This window comes from Thermobia domestica, chromosome 7 (genome assembly GCF_964235325.1).
Source record: "Thermobia domestica chromosome 7, izTheDome1.hap1.1, whole genome shotgun sequence".
NCBI classification, from domain to species: Eukaryota; Metazoa; Arthropoda; class Insecta; order Zygentoma; family Lepismatidae; genus Thermobia; species Thermobia domestica.
Genome location: NC_137460.1, coordinates 238,037,542 through 238,062,354, shown reverse-complemented (window position 1 = coordinate 238,062,354; position 24,813 = coordinate 238,037,542). Strand labels below are relative to the sequence as shown.

Sequence of the window (24,813 nt, the reverse complement as noted above, 5' to 3'; positions counted from 1 at the left end):
TCTAATATAGCCTCACTCCTGAAAGGAACGCTAATTCAAATAAAACCAGAACACATCTGCAGGTTTTTAATAAATGGCAGTAGGTATCTGACAGTCCTTTTGGGAATATCAGGTTAAACAGGCGTAGACTGGAACCAAAACTCCGTCGAGCCTAGAAAGCCAATTTCTATCCGATTTTTTATTTTTTTCAGGACAAATCGAAAAATATTCTAGTAGAAATCCCAATGACCACAAATGTTAAGACTTTCAGCAATATCACATGAAATCAATGAAATCGCTCGATATGTAAAAGGAATTGTATTTTTTTTTCTCCAAACGGTTGCATCACAAATTTGATTGTTGCCGGTATATTGTTTACACAGAAATATGGTGACTATATATCTTGAAGGTTTAAGTTAAAAGTATTAAAGATATTGAAAATGTCCGCCAGTAAGCAAGAGACGAGAGCCATGTGAAATCGTTTTTATATTAACCCAAATTCGAATTGATGAGGAATAACTTCATTTGGTCATGCTCATACAACCGCATCAAAACCTTGCCCGAAAAAGCTAGCTAATTTATGTAGTAAGTATCCCTGATAACCTTCTTGTTTCATTACAAGAAGAAGAAAATAACAGGTTGTTAAAAAGGATTAGCCCTAATAAAATGTACGATTTATACTGACTCATCAAGAACAGTTTTCATTTCGGAGAGCATACGCTGTGCTACAATACAAATATCGTAGATGTGAGCAACATCTATCTTGAAGGTGACTATATATCTTGAAGGATAAAATTCTTTTCCCTGGCTGAGCGGCAAGCGCGTGTGTCTTTGGTGTATGTGGTGCCAGGTTTGATTCCCGGTGGAAGAGCTGGAAAACTTAATTTTACAATGGTCACTTCTATTAATCATCTGGCTCCTTTAAGCTAATTGGCATAACGGTGGGACGTTAAACTATATTTTCAGTGATAGTTTAAGAATGTACCGCGGATCACAGGTTGCAAAACATTGACGTAACGAATTCGTTTATCAATGTTCATTTTAACATAGGTTCAGATCCTGTTTACAAAAGTTTTTCTTTATTCTATAAAAAGGTGCATTATTACTGACAAAGGGCATTCATGTTTGAATGTAAGAAATTTTGTCATTGTACAACACTTTATCATTCTATTACATCCAGAAATGAATTAAAGTAAGGTTGAAAGATTTGAGAACACGGTTGAGCCACTGAAAGTTAAGAGCATGCGTTTCGAACCTCCAGCAGTACATGTGATTAGTGTTTAACGCCCCTTTTCATCGTAGGGGTTATATGAAACGGAACCTAAAGTGGGATCCAAATAATTACTCGAGCTTACACGCGAGCCAGATACTTCCACAGTCATCGAACCCGGAGCTACATACATAGATAGCACGCACGTTGGCAACTTTACCAGGAAGGGATGCGCCAAATAGTAGAGAAATACATCTCTATACTGTATAGTTGCTGATATTACAGTATACTTACTCTCTTAGTAAGTATACGTAGTAGTAATGACTGTATACTTACTGATAATGAGAATAAAACTTAAGATAATGAGAAAGAGTGTCCATTGCAACATGGAACATGATAATAATTTTGTCAGGTTCATCATATACAGTAGATGTTGCTCCATGGGATTATTTTTTGTGTAAGTCTGTGATACCTCTTCGAGATCAAAGTGCTGGAATGACAATCATGTCACAAATTACCAGGAGTAATACTTGTCATCACAGCAAGCAAGCTTTGTAAGAAATAAACTGAAAGAACTAAATCTCATGCCAATGGTAACAGCACCTACGTTTGAGTAAATTTCCAGTTGCACTTTTTATACTTATTTGAAGACGCGGGAGCTTATAGAACTATCTTTATACAAGTTTTTTTCTTTTTTTTTGTCTTAAATATTGTGTAAGAATTAAAACAATTTCTGTATGTTTTTTTTAAATGCAGATATAACTAAAAAAAATAATCAGTTAAAGGTAATTTTAAAAGCAACAACCTGAATATTATATCAGGTTTTAGCTTTTCATTCTCATTCTTTCTGGCTCTTCATTAATTTTAAATTTGGTAATATGGAACTGCTTAATTAGTTTATCAACAACCCTATTATATTTAGTAATGCGTCTATTAATTCATACGTATAGCATTTTCCTAATGCGTACACAAGGGTTTCCAGAAAGTCGTAACGTGTTACACATTTTCTCGTGATTCAGAGTGAACCCTAACAACTACAACCAATACTCCATTTGTATTTGTATACATTTTAAAGACTTTTATAAGTTGATTGTCATGGAAATTACCTTCAAACAGTAAGATATTACTTAAAAAATTATTTTAAAAATAATTAATCCCCTTACCTTGGATTTCCCTCCTAGAACAATCGGCAAATAGATTCTTTTAATTGCTTCTTCTGTTGATGTGAAATTACAAATTATACGGTCTAGCAATTCCATTCTAACAATTCTATTCTAAACTGCTATCAAAAGACATCATTATCCTGGGAATATAAGGAAGATGTTAATTTAAGTTGGGCCAGCAAGATGAGTTGCAATATTCGGAAAACCTAGCCCTCCATCGCGTTTCTTATCGTCCGCTGTCGACGGGTGTAAATGGAATCATTTCTTCAGATATATTCTAACTAGATCGTCCACCTATTTTAAATAAGTTGACGTTACCAGGCTTGAAATCCAAAATATAAAAATATTTTGGAAGTGTATATGACTGCAAAAGTATAATTTTAAATTATGTTTATGCAGTATATAATGTCTGATGAAGGCAGTGTTATCCTTTTTGGGATTTTTAACGTAAATTTTAGACTTTCAGTCAAGCAGTTACAGCATCATCACTGTTTATCCTAAGATTTTGGTTTGTACCTCATTTTCTTCAGAATAAATCTTCCAAAGGTACCATTCGCATGTTCGTATTTTATACCTGAAAAAGTGAATTCGAGGAAAATGAGGCCAAGTGAACTTTATGGTGGACAAACACCGTGTGCGTGGGTTTTCTCGGGGTTCTCCCGTTTCCTCCCACTTTCTTCATTCCACCATTTCATTCATTACTCATCATCACCGTCTCCTTTAGCCTAACCGGCATAACCGTGGGACGTAAAACTCAAATATTTCATTTCATTTCATTTTTCGAGGAAAATGAGAAACTTCTATATTGAGAGTGGATTTTAAGTTGAAGACCAGTGCCTTTTTACTCAATAAGAAAATTGTAGAGGAAGAGGAAAGAAACCATAGCACGTGTACTGTCTGATGCTCATGTCGACGACATATGTGTTCTTGGATCCCACAAAACGTTTGAGACAGGATTTGCGAGAGAACCAAATAAGCATTTGACAACGGCTAACATCATGACGTCCACCAACTTGACGAGCTCCTCCTCAAAACACATGTAACCTGTTTTGCAATGCATGTACGACGAAACAATAAAGAAATTCCAGCATTAATATATATAGTAATGTGTTTGTAAAAATGACTTCAAAAATTAATTATTATTATTGTGAGCTGAATTTGGATTTAAACGGCACCGGAAGTGTCACTCTTCATCTCGGCGATCTCAAACTGTGGGTTAGACTAATATGGGTCATTTTCGATCAGTTTTAAATATCTCCCCCCACATCCTTTCCTATATATATATATATATATATATATATACCGTAAATCCCTAAGGAGTTTGATTGCCAAAACTGGTACACAAGTGTTGTTAACCCTTTCGTGGGCCACTTCTTTCCACATGTGATAGAACGATACCCTTTTTGATTTTACGTTTAGAGTTGTCAAGGCTTTTGGATAAAAGGTTAGCTTACAGCGCCCACCTACTTTTTCCTTGTATTCAGCTGTGTGGGAATCGCTCTTCCCACGATATTATTTAAGGATGTCTACAAATCTATGATGCTGAAAATTGAAAAAAAAAAAAAAAAAAAAAAAAAAAAAAAAAAAAAAAAAAAAAACGGAACGTATGCGTGTAAGTACCAGCATAACACTCGAATACTGGAGCAATTTCAAGAAACGTCGTGCAGATAACACATCTGGAAAAGAAATACTGTGTGGGTGGAAGTGGATAACATGTAAATATAATCGAAAATTGCGATATTAGTATCGAATTCATAGTTTTCAGGATCGCTGAGGTGAATAGTAACACTCTCAGTGGCGTTCAAATCCAAAGTTCAGTCTTCATCGGCATAGAGGGTGAGCCAGAGGTGGTGTGGGAAGAAGTAATATGTAAAAAGAAAAAAATCTAAAACTTGCGATATTAGTGTCGAACTCATAGTTTTCGAGGTTACTGAGGTGAACAGTGAGAGTTTTCCTGATGTATATACATTTAATAGGTTCGTAAGTTACAATTTCATTATATATATATATATATATAAGAATGAAATTACCTGTCTCAGGTTATTATTTGAATAATATTCGATGTACGTAAAATAGAAAGTACTGGCATATAGAATATGAACTACAAATTTGCAATCATCTGGATCACTTGGCAAGTCATAAAGAGCTTCTGACGTGGTAAGATATTGATGCCGAGCCACGTCTGGAATATGTATATATAATATAAAATTCTGTGCCAAAATGTTATTTCCTGACAAGTTGAAAACCACAATTACCAGTCATTCAATACACACTTTCAGAATTGCATTCCAAGTTGAATTACGAGTAAAAGTACATAAAAGGTGTTGTGGCATTCGTTGCTTCCAAATAATTTGCATTATATTACTTCACGGTGAATAAAAGAAAAGAAAAAGTGTTTAGGTGCCATAAATAAAATAAAATAAAAGAAGTCCTTGCAGATTTGAATATTGAACTTACCTAAGTAGAAACCTGAATTCATACTGTTTACAAAGTTGCATAAAATACGGCAGCGCAAGCTCAAAGAAAAATTTATTTTCGTGAGAGTTTTACTTCCTCCTATATAATAATCTCGACTGTCTCAACTGTACTGAGAATAACGTTTCATACCAAAACAATTAACCGCCAACTCAGATTTTTTTTTTTTTTCATGGGAAGATACTTCTCACTGGCCACAAAAAGGTTAATATATGCAATACTTTGTGGTCAGTGTTGCTTTATTAGTACCATATTTAAGAGTTGATATATCGACTTTTATTCCCCACATTCTGCATTTTGTAAGTAAATAAAGGAAATTTTAGTAGTATAGAAATTTCTTAAGAGTGGAATTTTCGGAAACGCTTAAATACGTTTTTCTTTTAAATTCAAAGGCTATATATCGAATTTCAGACCTCTAGCTTAAATGAATCCTTACATTCAATAGGCTCTGATTAAACGAAAGAGAAATTTTAATATGGCGAGGTACAAGCTATACAAATTCGCAAATGGGGGTGAAATAAGTTTCTCTGTAAACAAGGTAATTTTTTTTTACCTATAACAGCTAGGGGTTCAAATTTGGTATATAGGTACTTTAGGTCAATACAGAGATCCAATAACCGAACCAGCCATCTAAGGTCACTCTCAAGGTCAAATTATTGAAAAAAAAATTTCCATAATCTATAGAAAGAGGACTATGCGTTACAATGACCTTGAAAAGGATATAAGTAAACAGATGACACACCTGCATATATATATATATATATATATATATATATATATATATATATATATATATATATATATATATATATATATATATATATAAAGCCATGGGTCACACTGCAGAGTAGGAAAATTATATTTTCTAGGACATTACTATTTGTGCTCTAAAAGTTCTCTATTTAGTGCCAAATATTAATAACTGTGTACAATAACATGAAGACAACGGATGATTTTCAAGTTAACATATACATTCACTAAGTATTATAAAAGTATCATGCTAACAATTGTATTGTACCATTACACATTTGTGTCATTATTTGGAGACGATACTGATACATCTGGTTATCATTTAGTGAGAAAGGTATTTCGCGACCAGTAGCTATAAAAAAAAAAAAAAAAAAAGCAAAAAGGACACAATATATCCCACATTATTATGTAGCATGCCTATGTTTAATGCTTAAATGTAAGTTGTGCCTATGTGTTTTCAGAAGACAGCGAAACTTTCCTACTCGTAGTAAGTTTAGTTACTGATTTTCCTTTAGTTCGATTTAAAAATTATAATTTTCTATAAGTGAAATTTATAATGTCAAGTGAAATATTCCGTGTATTTTGGTTTTAAGTAATGGTTTATTTCTGTAGCGATTTATAAATAAAAAGAACCATTGTAAAAATGTCAGGGAATAGCGTTTCCACAAGAGCTACAAAATGCGGAACTTTTCTTGGAAAATGCGACAAAACGCGAAATATGAAAAACGAAAAGCGAAAATTTCAAATTTTTAGTGCGAAAAACTCGTACCCTTATTCATTAATAATATCCACATTTTTTAATAGAAATTCTTATGTCTATATTTTCCTCAATTAGTTTAACTTTTTACGGGTGGTAGTGCATGTTTTGTCTATATTGTTCGTGGTTTTGAGAGTGTTTTTCTCGGTATTTACACTAGATCTATCAATCGGATAACAGGAATTAAGAATCCTAAACTTTCTTCATATTAGGAACCTCGCTATCCTTGTTCCACGAGCGCGTAGTATTATAGAAATATCTTCCTTTTCCTTCCTTAAGAAAAGAATTTTCGAAAACGCTGGAACATGTATTTGCAAAATTTTGATGTTTTTTTTAAATGCCAAGTTCTAGCTTTCTGACCTCGGGGATATGTAAGATACACCAGTGTTCTCCAAATGGCGGCCCGCGGGCTGCATGTGGCCCGCCAAACCATTTTCTGCAGCCCACAAATCTCTCACGATTTACGATTGTTATTACTGATACTATTTTCATTTATATTGATTCATTCTTTTAATGTTTCCACTCTCATTTCAAAATAGGCATACATTTAGCGATTCAGTATAACAAAAAGTCAAGGGAATTCACGGTAACATTTTTCCCTAAACCTTGGTGTTTGGTCGGAAAAGAGTGTCAATGTTTGATAGTACTTATTTTTGTGTCAAAGTGCATTTTCTACCATGAAAATTGTGAAGAATCGCTTCAGAAGCTGCATTGGAGATTCTTCTCTTTTATATCTCCTGTGACTCGCAACAACAGGAATAGATATACCAGCCCTTGTAAACGCTGCTAGTCACCCTCATTTGTCACATTGAATAGCTATATGTAATACACTACCTATTTTTTATTTTTATTTTGTATTGTAATAATAATAATAATAATAATAATTTATTATTATTATTATTATTATCTGCGGCCCTCCACTTTACTAGTTAAGACGGTTAGTCCAAACTTCAAGTTTCTGTCTACAGTACAGGGTGTCCAATATACAATGAAACCCGGAGTTTGGGATAGTAGAACTTAACGATTGAAGTACACTAGGAACCGCACAGTGTTGTCAGATGTAACCGAAGGTGTAAATTATTTATTTTTTATTTATTTATTTATTTATTTATTTATTTTACAAGACACGTAAATTGACTCATACGTATAGATGTTCTGTCGTATGCACCCGGCAACATTGCTATTCATCACGAACTGAAGTGTCAGTTCTACGGCAGATTCTGGAAGTGCCCCCGTTTTGATTCAATGAATAGCAGTGTTGCCGGGTGTATGTAAGTAAAAGTCTCATCATGATAATTTCATTCTTTTTCATTGTTTTCAGGAATTGCATAATGTAGGCAGATCCTTAACACATCTTTTGATGCACTGAAACATCAGCATTGTTGCCAATTCAGAATGTTAATTTATGAAAACCACGTTTTTCCTAGTAACCCCTTACAGAGGCCTCATCCAATTAGTTATCGGTGGAAATGAAAAATTCTTTTTTCATTCCATAGTTTCCAAGTTACTCAAACTACACAAACTGAAAATTAACGACAGAACATCTATACGTGTGAGTTATGAGTCAATTTACGTATCTTGTTAAAAAAAAAAAAAAAATCGGTTACATCTGGCAGCACTGTGTGGTTCCTAGTGTACCCCAATCGTTGCTTCCTAGTTTAAAAATATATGCATGAACAAAGCTTCATTTTGGTATAACCATTATTTGTATATCGCTTCAGGTTCAAAAGTTCTAGTATCCCAAAATCCGGGTTGCATTGTATATTGGGCATCCTGTAGTATTTATTTATTTATTTATGTATTTCCTCCAACAGAGAGAGCGTGGTTTTCCTCCAATTATAGGAGGTATACACAATTCTTACAATATTATATTATAATAAGTAAAACAGAAATTAATAAATGAAAATAGTAAAAATATTAAACTAGCAATAAGCAAATACAGTACTTAACCTTGTATGCGGACATTCCATAGATCAATGCATACATCTTATGAACTTAAACTCATTTTCATTCTAGAAATAGTCATACATATATACACTTATGTATACATATATAGCATATACATACACCAATATTTATACATACAAATATATATGTATGTATGAATATTTATACATACAAATATGTTTTGCACGAACACATTTCACAGGCACACATTATGTGCTCACCATGGATATTGTACATTACAAAAACATGAAAATAATTAAATGTGATTATCGTAGTTATTAAATATAGTAATGTAGAATATGAATTACTCTTTTATATTCAACTTAATTTCGCACAAATACTTGTTCAATAATTCTCTAAATATTTCAAACTTAAGTCAGTCATCAATATTTTCAACTATACAGTGTGAGCACAGAAACAGTCCCAGGTTTCAAATTAGTGTAAATTTAATATGCGAAGGAATATTTTGCTGAAATTTTGAACAGTGATACATAAACTCAAAAAGTTTTTGTAGCAATAATTGAAATCACAAACACTCGATGTGCGCGCCACCTGCAACGCGGGAAATATCGAGGCGGTAATCTAGCTCCAATCACACGTTGTGAAGCATATCCGGTGTGATGGAGTTGACAGCATCACTGATGCGTTCTTGGAGATCGTTCAGAATTGCGGGTAGTGGAGGTGCATACACTTTGTCCTTCACAAATTCCCACAGAAAGAAGTCACAAACAGTGAGGTCAGGTGATCTTGGAGGCCACTTACAAAGAACTTGATCATTGACTCCAGAGCGCTCTATCCATCGGTTTGGGAGGTTCTCGTTTAGAAACCTGCGTACAGCACGATGCCAGTGTGGCGGCATTTCATCTTGTTGTAGAACGAAGTCGTCTATCTCTGCACTACTAAGTTGCGGAATCAACCAGTTACGTAGCAATGCTAAGTATCTTTCACCTGTAATTGTTTGTTCCTGAAAGAAGAACGGACCGTGCGCCCGACGCTCTGATACTGCACAAAAAACATTGATTTTCGGTGAGTCACGTTCCACATTTACAGCTGCATGAGGATTCTGGGTTCCCCATATCCTTACATTGTGTCTATTCACCTTTCCACTTAAGTGAAATGTCGCCTCATCGCTGAAAATGATCTTAGTTAGGAAGTTTTCGTCGTCCTCCATGAAATTTTGCATAGTCTCACAGAACTCACGGCGCTTTACCTTGTCTTGTGGGTATAACTTCTGAATCAACTGCAGTCGGTACGGGTAACATCGCAAACGCTTACGTAAGATCTTGCTTACTGTTTTTTGTGGCATCTGCAACTCTGTGCTAGCTTTACGTGTAGACTTCTGTCGGCTGTGGACGAAGGCTGCTCTTACGCGCTCCACAGTTTCCTCGGAGACTGGACGTCGCCCTGAATGTCCTTTTCTTTGATCACAAATGCACCCCGTCTCAATAAACGTTCTATGCCACTTCACAATGGATTTGTGTGTGGGTGGATCAGCATTAAATTGTCGTTTGAAATCACGCTGCACTCTCACAAAACTGCTTGTTTTTGCAAATTGTAAAACGCACCAGCTTCGTTGCTGTGGGGTGAACGCAATTTTCGATGTTACTGCCCTCTAGCTGCCATGGTCAGAACTAGGATTCTGAAAAGATAGATGGAAAAATACTTTGAGTTTACTGAGCTCTGTACAAAATTTCATGTAAATATTCAATTAAATGTTAATTATATGGCACTTTAAAATCAGGTACTGTTTCTGTGCTCACGCTATATTATTAGACAATGAACACAATCTTATTAAAGGTGAGTTATTGTATGTATCTGTTTTGGCAGTTGTATGCCATAATAATTTCTTGGTACTTGGAGTTCTTGATTTTATATTGACTTTAATGCCCTGGGCGATGATGAACTGAGAGGCTTATAAATTCCACTTGCACTTATTTGTGAAAAACAAATAATAAAAATATTTTCTTTTGTTGCAGAAATCAAACGAAGCATAGCTCCAAGTGGAAAGGACAGTCATTGGAGGAAACATTGATTGATACAAAATGCGGAGAAGAACTCGACATTCGGGGAGGTCCTCTGTGAAAAATGCTCAAGAAAGAATCCATGAATGTTTTCGGAAGCCACATGGGAACCAGATGAGAAGTCATCGTGTGAGGCAACAGAACAGCAATATAAGAAGAAAAAATAAAAGCAAAGTTGGTGTCAGGAGTGGATATTCTGTAATGTTGCAAAAGAGAAACCAGTCGTGTAGTGATATTATTGTAAAATCACGGGATTGTGTGCAAAGCAGTGTGACAAAGGAGTGTGTTGTAAGTATACGTAGGCTAAAACGGGTTTTTGACGTTGGTGTAGAAACAAAAGAAGCTCTAAGTGTACGTGATCCATCTAATATAAAGACAAATCGTGTTGAAAGAAGGCGTGAAGATGACAAAGAGCGACGGGAAGGTCGAAGTAAAGGAGTGTGGCCTCCAAGATCTCAAATGTCTGGAAATGTTACGGTAAGGACGCGCTCCTTGAGAATGCATGCCAATGACGTACACATTAAACAAGAGCATCCCATTAGACCAGGGAACGCAGATGAGTTCCAGATAAGAGGAACACGAGTGACCAACACAGGAAGGGTAGATTTATTGATAGAGCGTAAAATAGTTAACAGAAGTCAAAATAATTTAAGAACTTCGAACAGTGATCATTTCAGGTCTTTACGAGAAAATGCTTCGCTGAAATCGGTGGAAATAAAGAATGAAAAGCATGTTGTACTAAGAAAGCGAAAGGCAGATGTGACTATGAAGCGTGAGATGACCACAAGATCATCCATGAGAAACAGAACTGAAGTAACCAAAGACCTGTTAGGACATCAGAATAAGCGAATGGAGTTAAGAAGAGAGCGAGTGCGGACATCAGCGAAAGTTGAATCCAAAAGGTCTCGGATGAATTTGATATCAATAAAGCGTTCTAATTCATCGCAAGGTTCTAGTTCAAAGCAAAGACCGTCAGACATTCGTGCTGAAAAGTATTCTCTAAGGTCAGCAGGAAGTGGTATCGCGAACAGGCAAGGTTTTGTAGAAACGAGAAAGGTCCTTCGAATAACATCGCTTAATCATAAAGTGAATAAGGATAACAAAGCGGAATCGCGACCGAAACTTAGGAAATCAACAAAACAATTCTTAATGAGTAAGGAGGTCATCAGGAAAAAATTTCGTAAATCGCGTGATACAGCTCAAGGAAGACAGTTCCCGTTGAGATCTGTAATCAGTGAAATAGTTAAAATGAAACAGAAGCAGTTACCTCAGCGTCCGAGAGACAATAGAAATGTTACACATTCGAGAGACAATAGACGTGTTACACATTCGAGGGAAAATAAGTGTGTCATGCGTCCGAGGGAAAATAAGTGTGTCATGCGTCCGAGGGAAAATAAGTGTGTCATGCGTCCGAGGGAAAATAAGTGTGTCATGCGTCCGAGGGAAAATAAGTGTGTCATGCGTCCGAGGGAAAATAAGTGTGTCATGCGTCCGAGGGAAAATAAGTGTGTCATGCGTCCGAGGGAAAATAAGTGTGTCATGCGTCCGAGGGAAAATAAAAGTGTCGTACGTCCGGCGGAAAATAAAAGTGTAATAATACATCCGAAAAAAAACAGAAGCGCGATACGTCCGAAAGAAGATAGGAGTATCGTACGTCCGAGAGAAAACAGAACGATCGAACAACCGAGAGGTAATAAAATTATCGTACTTAGAAGGAAAACAAGAATAAATATTGAAATGAAACAACGAAAGCAATATTTTACGCGAACTAAAGACCGTTCGGATTTTAAGACTTATCCGTTACTTAATATCCGGTCATTGAGTACGAAAACAGTTAAATTCGATCGAGAACGTGTCAAACCACGAATCAGAGAAAACCTTAAAGTTAGAAAGCAAGCTTTACAGAGTGGAGCGAACCAAACTAAAAAGCATGTACTTAAATCAATAAATAGAAATGAAGTGAAAGCAAAGGAGGAGGACAGAGGTAGTAGAAATAACATTACAACCAAAGTACAATCATCGATTTGTTCCAAGGATCGCGATGAAGATGACGCTCGTAAAAAACAGGAAGAACTTGCATTTCATTTGAAGCAAGTAGCTATGGAGTTTGAAAGCGATGACCAGGTTGATTTTAGAATCCCTCGTCCAACACTGCATCCGAGTAGGTTTACCTGCTCGAAATGTGACAAAACTTTCGTGTACAAATGGCGGTATGTGGCTCACACAAAAAGTCACGAGAAGAATTGTGATTCGGGTCTCGAATGTGACAAAACTGGGGGAAGTGGAAAAAGTAACACTGTTCATTGTGCTAATAATGGCTGTGAAATCAACAGTAATGTGGCCAAATCTTCAGAGAATTGTTTTTCGTGTACAGATACAGAAACCGAAACAAATGCATTTGTATGTCAGTTGTGTTTCATTACTGTTCAAACGGATGAGGAACTTAAACATCATGTGAATTCGCATTTCGAGTCGTTTGCGTGTACCAGTTGTGGTGACACATTCTTAACTGCAAATGAATTATCTGAACATACGTGTAGAATTACTAATGAAACCTCGTTTCTAGATGAGAGAACAGAAGAAAAGTGTACTGTCGAGAAATCATTTGTAGATACGGAAACAGAAAAACATGACTCCAATAAGACTGGTTCCCCAGTTAAGCAGGAAGAAGTAAGTGAAGAACGTGAGCAAGTGAAGCCTTACAAGTGTGATGTCTGTGACATATTATTTACGAGAGAACGTCATTTGAGAAGACATTATTTAATTCACACTGGTGAAAGACCATTTGCTTGTGACTCCTGCGAACGAGCTTTTTATCGCAAGGACGCTTTAGAAAAGCACAAAATGAGGCACACAAAAGGTCGTAATGGTAAGACTTTCGATTGCATGCTGTGTTATAGATCGTTTGTGTATATGGACAGCTTAAAAGAACATATACGCATACACACGGGAGATGAATTTTGATTCATATGAATAATCATTTCGTAATAGGTTTTTAAGAAAAAGAAAAAAAAATTGTAAGTTGAATGATCTTATATGCAAGAGAGAGTCAGTAATGAATTCTCCTATCTACTTTCGATAAATCTAAAGGCGTAACACATTACATACTACAGGATTAGCATTTGTTTTGAAAAGGCCATACCTTTAAAAAGTACTACACGTACATGAAAGATATATGAAGATATATACAAAGTTTGTACTGTGTGGCAGCACGACTTCATTATCTTTCCGATGGGGTGTGGCAGTTCGAGGTTAGCACATGTCGAAAATGGAGGGAAAGCAAGAAAAAAGTTTTTGTGTGTTTGAATATGCCAGATGTTCGTCTATTATAGCTGTACAACGCACTTTCAGTAGAGAGTATGGAAAAGAACCGCCACGTAAACAAAGCATTTTGCGGTGGTATCGGCAATTCAAGGACACTGGTTGCTTGTGCAAAGGGAAAAGCACTTGGCCTCCCAGATCTCCTGGTTTAACGCACTGCAACTTCTTCCTGTGGGGGTACGTTAAGGACCTGTTTACGTACTCCCACTACCGCAATCCTTAGTCAAGCTCAAAGAACGCATGAGTGCTGCACTACAGACAGTTGACAGAACCATGCTACAAAATCTATGAAATAAGCTCGAGTATCGTCTGGACGTGTGTCATGTCACTAAAGGGACACATATTGAACATTTTTAAGAGGGTGTATAAACTTGGTGAGATTGTGGTTCTTTTCATATATCTTTCATGTGTGTATGTGCAATACTTTCGAAAATATAGCCTTTTCAAAATCAATGAATCATTTGTGCTATTCCTGTGTACTAAGGGGCGAGTGAAATGTTTTCAGCCACATTAAAAAGAATCTAGGTGTTGACTAAATACACATCTTGAGTAATTCAGTGCATTTTGAATTTCCGAAATGTCATATTTGGATAGAACTCTTCTGTGTTGCCAGAACACTCTCTTAATCACTGTCTAGAATGTTTCCTTTCTTTGTTTTTCACATTTGGAAACAGTTATTTGACGGTGCTAAATGTGGGTAGTATGTACGATAGCGTATTCATTGAAACAGAAGTTCTTTGGTTGCATTTACAGTCTTTTAATGATCTACTTTGCAGACACCTTTTGGCTAGCTACATTATCGTTTCAGGACAGCGTCTTAAGATCCCAAAAGCGTGTCAATGGCATTCGTGCTGCAAATCTGCGTATCTGAAGAATAAATCACTGTTGAGTTTGTGGCTAAATTTTTATTTTAAGAGCCTGACATACTGAAAATAATACAAAGTTTACCATTTTTCTTTTGCTTGTTTTTCGTAAGTGAAAGGAAATAATAAAATGCAACTTACCACAATCATAGATAATGTTATTCTACAACAGAAAATATGAACCTGAAGAATTTTCAGTGTTGCCATCCATATAAATTACAGTGTTGCCAGAATAAAATTTCCCACAAAATCTAAGTACAAGCATCGACTAGAGGAACGAACTGAGCTGCATTTGATTATGTATCATGTTGTTTTGGAATCCTATGAACTACTTTTTAAATAACATTGTTATTTAATTTTAATAACTGTATGTTAAAATTATTTTGTTATTACAAACTAGATACAACTATTATTTAAAATGTAGTTCACCAGATTCCAAGACAACATGATACGTTTAAAAATTCAGTTGAGTTCGTTCCTCTAGTCTCTGTCTTAGAGTTTAGGGGAAATGTTACTCTAGCAACACTGTAATTTCTATGGATGGCAACACTGAAAATGCTTCAGGTTCATATTTTTTGTTGTAGAATAACATTACCTGTGATTGTGGTAAGTTGCATTTCATTATCTCCTTTTACTTACCAAAAACAAGCAAAAGAAAAATGGTAAATTTTGTATTATTTTTACTATGTCAGGCTCTTAAGCTTGTTAATCCGTTTTCTACACTGTGACGTTTATTGTTTCTATGTTTGTTGGTCAGTTTCGCTACTACAAAAACTATGAACTTGTAATAAATAAATAAATAAATAAAATAGCATGTTGACATTGTATTGCGAAATCCAAATAAAAAGTGCTATCTTTACTTGTCAGTATTATAAGTATTCAGTCATTGTTGATAGGGTATTTACTGTAAAGTGGGAAGCTTCCATCCAGCAATACTCTCTTCATCTTGATGTAAAAGGTATCCGCTGTAGTGTCATTATGTTCTATATATCACAACTCTCGAAATACTTTTTTTTCCCACAGTGTGTAAAATAGTGTTTTACTCACTGCATTAGTAAGAATTAGCAAATTAGTAGTTAACAGATTGATTTAAGTGTTGATGTTTTACACAAGGTATTTCCAGGTGGCCGATATATCACGTAGAACTGCTTTTATAGTTTGAAAAATGCGCAGTGGAGGAGAGGGAATAAGGTAGATTAAGGGAATAAGCAGGTTTCTGACAGGTACGCATGATGTTGGATTCACGCCTAGTATGCTTGCAAACTATGGATCTTTTTGTTGCCTGTCACCACTGTATTTTATCAATTCATGTTTTCTTCTATCTCTCACAACATGGAGCTTCTTCGTGGCTAAACGGTTAGCGTACGCGCCTTTGGCGTGGAAGACCCGGGTTCGATTCCTAACGGAGTTCATGTGGTTCGGATTCCACGTTAATCAGTAGGTCCTTGTCACATATAGCCTCGCTGCTGAACGGGACTTTAAACTCAAAATCAACTCTTTCCTCTCACCATATGATTTAGTAAGAAGGGGAGCATCGAACTGTGACGTGATAGAGCATTCTGTTGAAATGACTTCTACATGATGGAGGTCGTTATTTATCGTAATTCATTGTATGATCCGCTCTTCAGAAGCAAAATGTTTATAGCTAGATAAATAACTAACTCCATGACCTATGGAAGCCGAAGATTTAATGCCGTATTCACAAAAGCTCTTCATTGACTTCTATCATTGGCCTACTGGATCCAGTTTCTACTTTGGATTCCCATTTCTGCAAGATCCATCTTAATATTTTCCTCCCTAGGTCGTCTTAATGGTCTTCTATCCATTGGGTTTCCAGTTAAAATTGTGAAAGCGTTCCAATTTTCTTCTATTCTGGTTACATGTACCCAAGAAAGAAACTATATATATATATATATATATATATATATATATATATATATATAGTATATAGTATATGAATAAGATAAAAGTACACCAAACCAAAAATAAGAAGTAAAAGATAAACATGTTAGAAAATACAGATGAAATTAAAATAAACTAAGAATGATGTGTAGAGTATAAACAAAACAAAGCGCAAAAGCAGCAATGAACAAGTTTTTTTTTTTTTTTTTTTTTCATTTAACGTCCCACGTTTATGCCCGTTAGGCTAAGGAAGACGGTGATTAAGGCAAGTGAATGATGATAAAAGAATTGGTCAGCGTGTCTATCGGTCATGAACGTCATGAAAAAGTCACGAAATTTAGCTTTTGGGTCACGATTTTTTTTTCACCTGTACATATATAAGTGCAGAACGGAAGCTTTCGTTGCATAAAACGACAAAATTCATCACCAAAAATGTCTATGGTCGGCTTTAAACGCTACCAAATCGAAACCAAAGTATGCTTCTATCGCATGTATGAAAATTCGGCCTAATTCGCACCCAAATTCGCACTTGAGAATGTTACGAAATTTTATGGTTTGGAAAAGAAAAGGTCACAAAAAAAGTCACGAAATTTCATTTTGAAATTTTACCCTGTTGGTGGAATGAGAAACATGGAGGAAACCAGAGAAAACCCACGGACACTGTTGTCCACCACTAACTTACTTGGTCGGGCATGGAACCAGGGACCTCACGCACCTGCACAATCCCAGAATAGGACTCATAGTTGTGAACGTTAAGTTTGGATTTTTTTTTTTTTTTCAGAAAATTATAATCAACATAGCTCTGTGAGAGACCTAACTTCTGCACACCATAACAAGTTAGAGAAGATCAGAAGTATATTAATTTTAGTGTGTGGGTGAAGTTGTTGAATTGAATTGATTTTGAGTTTAGCGTCCCTTTCAGCAGCGAGACTATATGAGATATGAACCTATAGCATAATGTGGGATCCGAACCATATGTGCTCATGCTGGGAATCGAACCCGGGTCTCACCTACGCCAAAGACGCGTGAAAGCATTAGTTCTTTATTGATATAAATAATCCGAATTCTTAAGATATCTCTCTACTCAATCTACTAATGTGCAAGTTCCCATCTACCATTCAAGAAAAAAGTGCTGGCTTCCCTATCTCTACCGGCATAGCACTGCCGGTACCTATTATGTCAGATAAGGGGGCTAAAACAAAATATTTGGTTTGATTAAAATTATATCTAAAGTTTTGATGATATGGTGCATCTCTGGGAAAAAAAAAAAAAAAAGACTGGTAAGCTAGCAAAATTAGCATCAGATTATTTTTTAGTTGAAAGATACATGACGTAGAAGCTAAAGTACCTTCTATTTGAATGAATCTTGATCGTGGACGTTGTCAATGAAAAGCATCTCTTCATTGTCCCTATAAAGCCTTTCTTGCAGGACCATGAATCAACGTATGATATTCACCAGGGTAAGAAAGATGATGTCAGATGAGCGGTGTAGCTTTTTTTTTTTTTTTTTTTTCAATAATATGACAGTATATGAAAATGAAAAGTGTTTTTTCTTCATAACAACTAAGTTATATTTATTTGAAATTTCATGAAATCACTATAAAAAGAAATACATGTACTTTTTACATATGTTCGTAGAACAATTAATATTTGTATAAATGCTATTTCACGCGGTTTAGAGGCGTATGATTTGAAGCTAATTCAAATCACGTAGATACATAAAATGCAAATACTTAATCAAAGTACCTATCGCAATCATTTCAATTTTATAAAATGAATTACTTATTTTGAGCCTTGAAAGGGGAAACTATTTTATTATTCAAGTTTTAAAAACTTCGTGAATAGTTATTGGATATCATATTGTGCAAAAAGTGTGAGATCTGGACGAAATTTGATTTCTAGAAAGTAAGGTTTATCGTAGATTATTTTCACTATTTGTGTCAAAATTTTCTTGAAAGAAGTGTTGAAGTAGAGTAAGGATAGTTTGCCATTAATAGATGAAGCGTCTACCTAGGTATAACTGTTTGTCAAAACCAATACCCTGCAGGACCCTTTACTTATTTCTAAATTGGAAATGTGCTAGTTCGAATCTTGTTCCGCCATGTAGAGTTTAGGTCTATGCATATGACACTAGTATGCTAAAATTAGCTTGAGCAACATACCAACTAAATATGGAGAAAGCAGTAGTGCTCACACATGTTATGTCGATAGCAGCGACGCCAAATGAAACGGTTCTCATTGTCTATTCTATACTTAACTGACATGTCGGTGTAATACGTCTCTTGCAGCATAAATACAATGCCTCAAACGCACTTGTATGGCAATTCCATACAGTATATTGTTTCATCCTAATTCTGTTTATGCCCCTTTTTGAACTTCAGGAAAGAAAGCCTACTCTGCAACAAACAAGTAAGAAAAAACTAGTTATTGTCTGAATTAGACGGGAATCTTTGTATTTAGGAATAGATTCATTTTATTTTAAATGGTTTTAAAACAATGTGTGAAAAAACAGTATTTTAAATCAGTTTCAATAGATATGAAAAAACTCCTAATTCACATGAGAATTGGTAATAGAGTGAAAACTTATTTTTGTTATTATGTCCCTCTGCTTGTCACTATAAGAAAATTTTAATTGTACTGAAATTGTGGTAGGCGCTTTGAGATATCAATATTCGAAGTTCCAATTATGTGAATTATATTATGGTAAATGTAATAGAATCTCACATTCACAATGGGGACAGAAAGATATTATAAACAATTATAATGGTAACACTGTAAACAATTCATGAAGAAATGATCTGAAATGTGCATATTTTTACCCATTATTTATTGTTTCACGTTCCCACTTATTTTCAAATCAAATTCAAAGATCAGTAAAGGGTAGTGGCCTCTTTCGACGCATTCGACGCACTTTTATGTGATTGCCGCAGACCACAATTTTGGAAACGGTTAATCTATGGATAATGGCCATTATATATGGAATCATAATTAATATACGAGATCATATATACTAATTATTATATTGTTAAAATTGTTTCTATAAATAATGTAGCTTTAAAATTAACATTTTGTATGTGTAAAATCAGTTTAAAAAGTATGCATAAGATATAGTACGACAATATTGTTTCGGATTTTGTGGTACTGATATTCAATAGCTAAAGCTTTCAGTTAATTTATTTTATTTTGTGTTATTTTTCTACACTCCAGAAAAGTGTGTCATAACTGTAGTTTACTTGATTATGGGTCAATCGTTCTTTGGTATTATGCATTACGTATTGTATTTGGTCTTTTTTTCTTGTTTTTAAATCTCAGAACATATCTTCAGATACATTTGAGGGGTATCGTGCAGTTTTCCAGTGCGTTGTGTAAATAGTATTTTCTTGTACTATGAATATTGTTATTACAACAAAGTGCAAAAAAGAGATGTTAAACATTGTACTATTCCTATAATTGAACTATTAGAATATTACATATTAATATGTTAGTACTTGTAGCTACCTTGAAGATAACTATATATTTGATCTGTTATTTCATTGTTTAGACAATCATGCCTTTGTTCTTAGTGCAGTATTTGATAGAAAAAGAATTTGTGTAGTAAAGTTGTAAATATAGGATATCCTAGATGAAACGTTTTCTATTTAAAATGTAGAATATAGTTTAGTTATGCTACTCGCTATGTTTAAACAACATATTGTGCTCTCCTTTAACCCTATGGCTAGTATGCTCTATTTTAATGATCTTGTTTTTATAGACAACAAAATAGTAAGCAAAGTTTTGACTGTGTTTGGATCTCACGTATAACTGTAGTCTCATCTTCCATAAAAAATGTTGCATATGGAATTACAGCAAATAAATTACAGTAGTAAGACAGCATACAGTGTCTTTTCGCAAGGGATACGAAACAATATAGTCCTTTATAGTATTTATTAGCTAAAGACTAGGGCGTACCGAAAATAAGGATGTTGAGGATCAGATTTTCCCCTTTCTCGAAAATTTTCATTTTTACACTGGGTAGAATAACATTTGAAAAATGCCATTTTTATTTATTCATTTTTCAAGTCGTCCTCCCCTTCCCCCCTCCCACACACACTTGGTGAATTCGTAATGCATTTAGGCAAGTTTTTACTTTGACTCGTATAGTAACTTTCATCTGTCCCGGTTCCCGGAGCAGTTTAGGAATCATATTGAAGTTGCCCCACCCAATCGTGACGTAATATCACGTGGTATTATCTTGGGGGTAAAAGTAGAATAAAACGAACCCTGCAGAGCTTCTAACCCCCTTCGCTCGCTGAGCTATGTTTCGCAACGTAAGTAAATCACTTTTTTTTAATCAATAAAGTTGTGTGTGAAAAGTGGACTATATACCACGTGACAGCACCAAAAGCACAAACAGTTCCAACAAGTGACTGAGGCACAAAAAGTTCCAGGAAGTGACTGATCCTATAAGAACCAATTGAAGTCACTCTCCGAGTCAAAGTAAAATCTTGCCTGTATTTATATAGGTTATTTTACATCAGTGTTAAGGTGATATACATGTATTTGTAGGCGGATTGTGCATAAGTCGTGAAGAGCTATCCCGTTCGATATTATAAGAATATAATCTTAAGTTTCAGGATAAACTTGGTAAAGTTATTTCCGTATCCAACTTTGTAAATACATATACATATATACTGTCAAGAACGTGTGGTGGGAAATGCTGCAGCTTTTATGCAGGAGCAACGGCTATTTGTATTTCTCGTGTGATATTTTGTACGATTGTTTTTAGATGATAGTATTGAAAATGTACAACTGGTTTTAGTTACAATGCTACTTAGATAGTATTGAAATGTGTTGCTGTTCTTTGATACTTGTTTTCATGCAATAAATGAGTGAACATGTTCCATAAAGTATACAAGCTGAGTTATGTATATACGTATACTTTTTGTATGTGTAAATAATGTTATTTTAAACTCGCTGTGGGCTGTGATGAGTATGAAGTTCAAAACTGGGAGTATGAAGTACAAAGTATAAGTTTGTGTAAGTCAGTTACTGTACAGTAGAAGAAGGGTTTAAGCTGCTTTAGTTATTTTTAACACTGCGAAAATAAATATTATATACGAGGGGTGTTCAATGAAGTCTGGCGCTATTGCTGTTTCAGTAATGCATTTATCTCGCATTTGCTGATACTGCTGTAGATGAAAAAAAAAAAAAAAAACTAATTTTGTGTCGATAGTCCATCCAAACGCCTCAGAACCTTTCCATTAACAGTGCTGAATACAAATAGCTTCAAATAGATACAAAATCAGATCAATTGGAACAGTACATAATAATATTGGAATATTGTGTATAGTGTATCTTCGCTATAGCGTATAGGAAAAAAAAAAAGTCAGAGGGGGCGAGATAAAGAGTGTAATGTGGATATGTCTTTTATGTTCAGGAACTCAGCCAATATATGAGGCACCTGTCGTAAATATGCTCTAGATATGAGTGCCACTTACCGATATTTTAAATATTGCACTTGTTGTCAAACAATTCAAGCGTTAGTACCAATAGTGACAGTTGGAATTTTGATTTTTTTTTTCTTCGTTAATACTGTAGCTTGTCTTCTTTTTCTTACAACTTTCACGGCCATCTTGAAATGGTATATGTAATTAAAAACAAGATCTTCAAGACACACTCATCAAAAGCTTTCAGATGTTCACCTAGGTAATCGAAACGTTCTTTCAGATTACAAAAATTTTAATGGCATAACAGTGCTCGCAGTAATCTGTCATCTTGGCAATTTAGTCAAGCGAACACACACACACACGCTCTTCTTTCATTTCGTGATAATAATAATAATAATAAAAAAATATGATTCCAAAAGATATCACTGCCAATCTTTTTGAACACCTCATATATAAAATGAAGGAATGTGAAATTATATTATAATACTAACAATAACTTTGTCAAGAGTAACTTTTTAAAAGAAATAGAACATTTCAAAGCTTAGCTTAAACCCTGAACACTTTTTGTACTGAAGAAGGAGGCAGGCAATGGTAAATCAGCTGCCGCTCCCATATCCAAAATCATTTATACTAATGTTCTTTCATTAAGACGAATAAAATACTGTAAAAATACTGAAATTGGTTGTATCATTGTATCATTTTACCGTAAAATAAGATGAGTGAATCACTTAAGATTTTTCGCTTGTATGGAGAGTTTAGCTAGAAATTTAAAGGTGACATATGTTGTTTCCAAATAACCACCGTGCAAAGTAACGCATTTATCCAAACCGGCATTTCAACCTCCTTTCTTTGTAAAAGATTCACATTGGCTAGTGGTCCATAGCGGAAATGACCTCAGCATCCAGAAGAAAACATCTTTTCAGCGACCGCTTATTATTCGGAAGCAAGAACTGAGTCTTCGCACAACATTGTATTTCCTGGTCTTCATGAACAGGAGCATTGTCGACTAACAGGTGAGTATGTCACGGAGCTTTACTTTCAGGTCATGAAGTTTCAGTAGTAGATCGCTGTAATGTGTCTGTCTCTCATTCCATGTCGGTTTTCGTCATTGCAACGCAAAATTCGTTTTAGATTGCGATTTTCCATATTACGTTTTGGAATTCTATTCCTTCACAATTTCTTAAACACTTATTTTGCGTTGCGTCTCGATCGGCACGGGCGAAAGGAGCCCCCTTCCCCCGACACACTGAAAACATAGGTTACACAATCAATGAGAATGAATGATGTTCTTGCTAGAGGCGGCTTCTCATGGAAATCACAATGGTTAAAATTTTAACGCTTCAAGCTAAGGAAAAAGGTCTCAATTATTATTGCCCCCTCATATTTACGAGCAATACCACGTGCTTTAACACAAGCAGCCTACGGATGCAGTTTCCGATGAAATACGAGGACGACACGAAGAATCACTAAGAGGGCCCTTACAACTCCTCCACCTCGAAAACTGGCTATAAAAGAGGACGCACAGCGGCAGAAGACATCAGTCACCAACTTATCATATTTTACCTTTTTCTCCAAGCTGCTCTGGGCGGGAAAGACTCCCTAAACTTGCCTCTGTGCTGCTTCGGGTAAGAGGTTCCTTATCCGTCTGTGCGCTGGGCAGGAGATACCAACCCAGCTCTGTACTACTTCAAGCAAGAGGTCCTCAAGATCTCCGCGTTGCTCTAGGCAGGATGTCCAACTTGCAGAGAGAGGATTATTAGAGGCATTGTAACACTGTGTACAAATTATATATAAACTTCTATATTAACACTTTCAGCCCCATGTGTATCTTTTTGATACACAGTGAGGGTTTACTGATGGACCACGTGTATCAAATAGATACACATTGGCTGACAGTGTTCATAGCAAACTGTAGTCTGGTCCCGGGATGAAATTTACTCAAACAGGGTTGGGGCTGAAAGCGTTAAAAAAAGGTGAGGAAAAGCCCGTATACTGCTTCTCTACCATACATTACAATATTCATCTTTTAGTTTGAAGCGAAAACACTTTAATTTTAACCAGTGTGATTCCCTTAGGAGCCCCTTCTGGTCCTTGCAATGCCAGAAAATAGAAGGCATGACTTTCTTGGCAAAAAGCTGTGCACAGCCTCTTTCGGTGGTGGAAAATGGGGAAAGCTTTTATCGTTTCACATAACTAGATGTCTGCGCGGATATAAAATAATCACATCCGCAATATCTATCCGCATCCGCAGATGAGATAACAAATTTTGTTTATTCTATGAAACGATTTCAAAAATAGCTCGAACTGTAAGGCCGGCTACATATTGATCAAACGAAGGACAGGCAAGCCGAAGCATAGGAAGGCAGGAGTATATTGACTGTGTGTCTTAGTGAGAACGTTGGAGAGGCATTTGTCCAGCACATGTTCGAGTGGAAATGCGGTACTTGGCTTTGTTGCATTGCTCATAGTACTGAATCTCGCCTCGGGAATCCGCATTTTTATCCTTCATCTGCACAGCGTCGGTCCAATGCCAAAACCGCGAATGTGCAAATTTTGCTATTTTCACTTAAGTGAAGTTTCATGTTATTTGGGGCACACAGATTCCAATATCAAAGTCCCATTTGTGAAACATGAGTATATTAGAAGTTAAAACATGTGCCTAAGTCTATATACTGATTTGTCCTGGTAAGTTGAATATTAAAATGCTTATAGCTCAGTCAAAGTTAGCACATTCGCGGTTTTGGTATTGGATCGACGACAGAAACTAAAAATATATCCGCAAAGTCTGTGGGATCATGGTGATACATACACAATATTTGTCTATGGTTTCAACGATCAAAAAATCATCCTCTTTAGGTACAAGAGGGCCAATACTTCGGAAGCACAATGAACTCATTATTCTGGAAAGGGATGGGCAACCTGGGAAACTCATTCCTATTGAATCCAGAGATAAATGTTCAGTTTCAAAGTTGTATCCTGGTAGTTGAGAAGTCTTTCAT

At 35.5% G+C, this 24,813-nt stretch overlaps 1 protein-coding gene across 1 annotated transcript in view; it reads left to right on the top strand.

Annotated features, from left to right (window-relative positions):
• Positions 1 to 22,492, top strand: part of LOC145690780 (uncharacterized) — an 83,369-nt gene extending 60,877 nt beyond the window's left edge. Inside the window, exon 2 of the mRNA XM_081766035.1 lies at positions 10,258 to 22,492. Within this exon, the coding sequence (XP_081622161.1) occupies positions 10,324 to 13,266 (2,943 nt within the window). The 5' untranslated portion in view covers positions 10,258 to 10,323 and the 3' untranslated portion in view covers positions 13,267 to 22,492. The remainder of the gene's footprint in view (positions 1 to 10,257) is intronic.
• Positions 22,493 to 24,813: the final 2,321 nt, after the last annotated feature.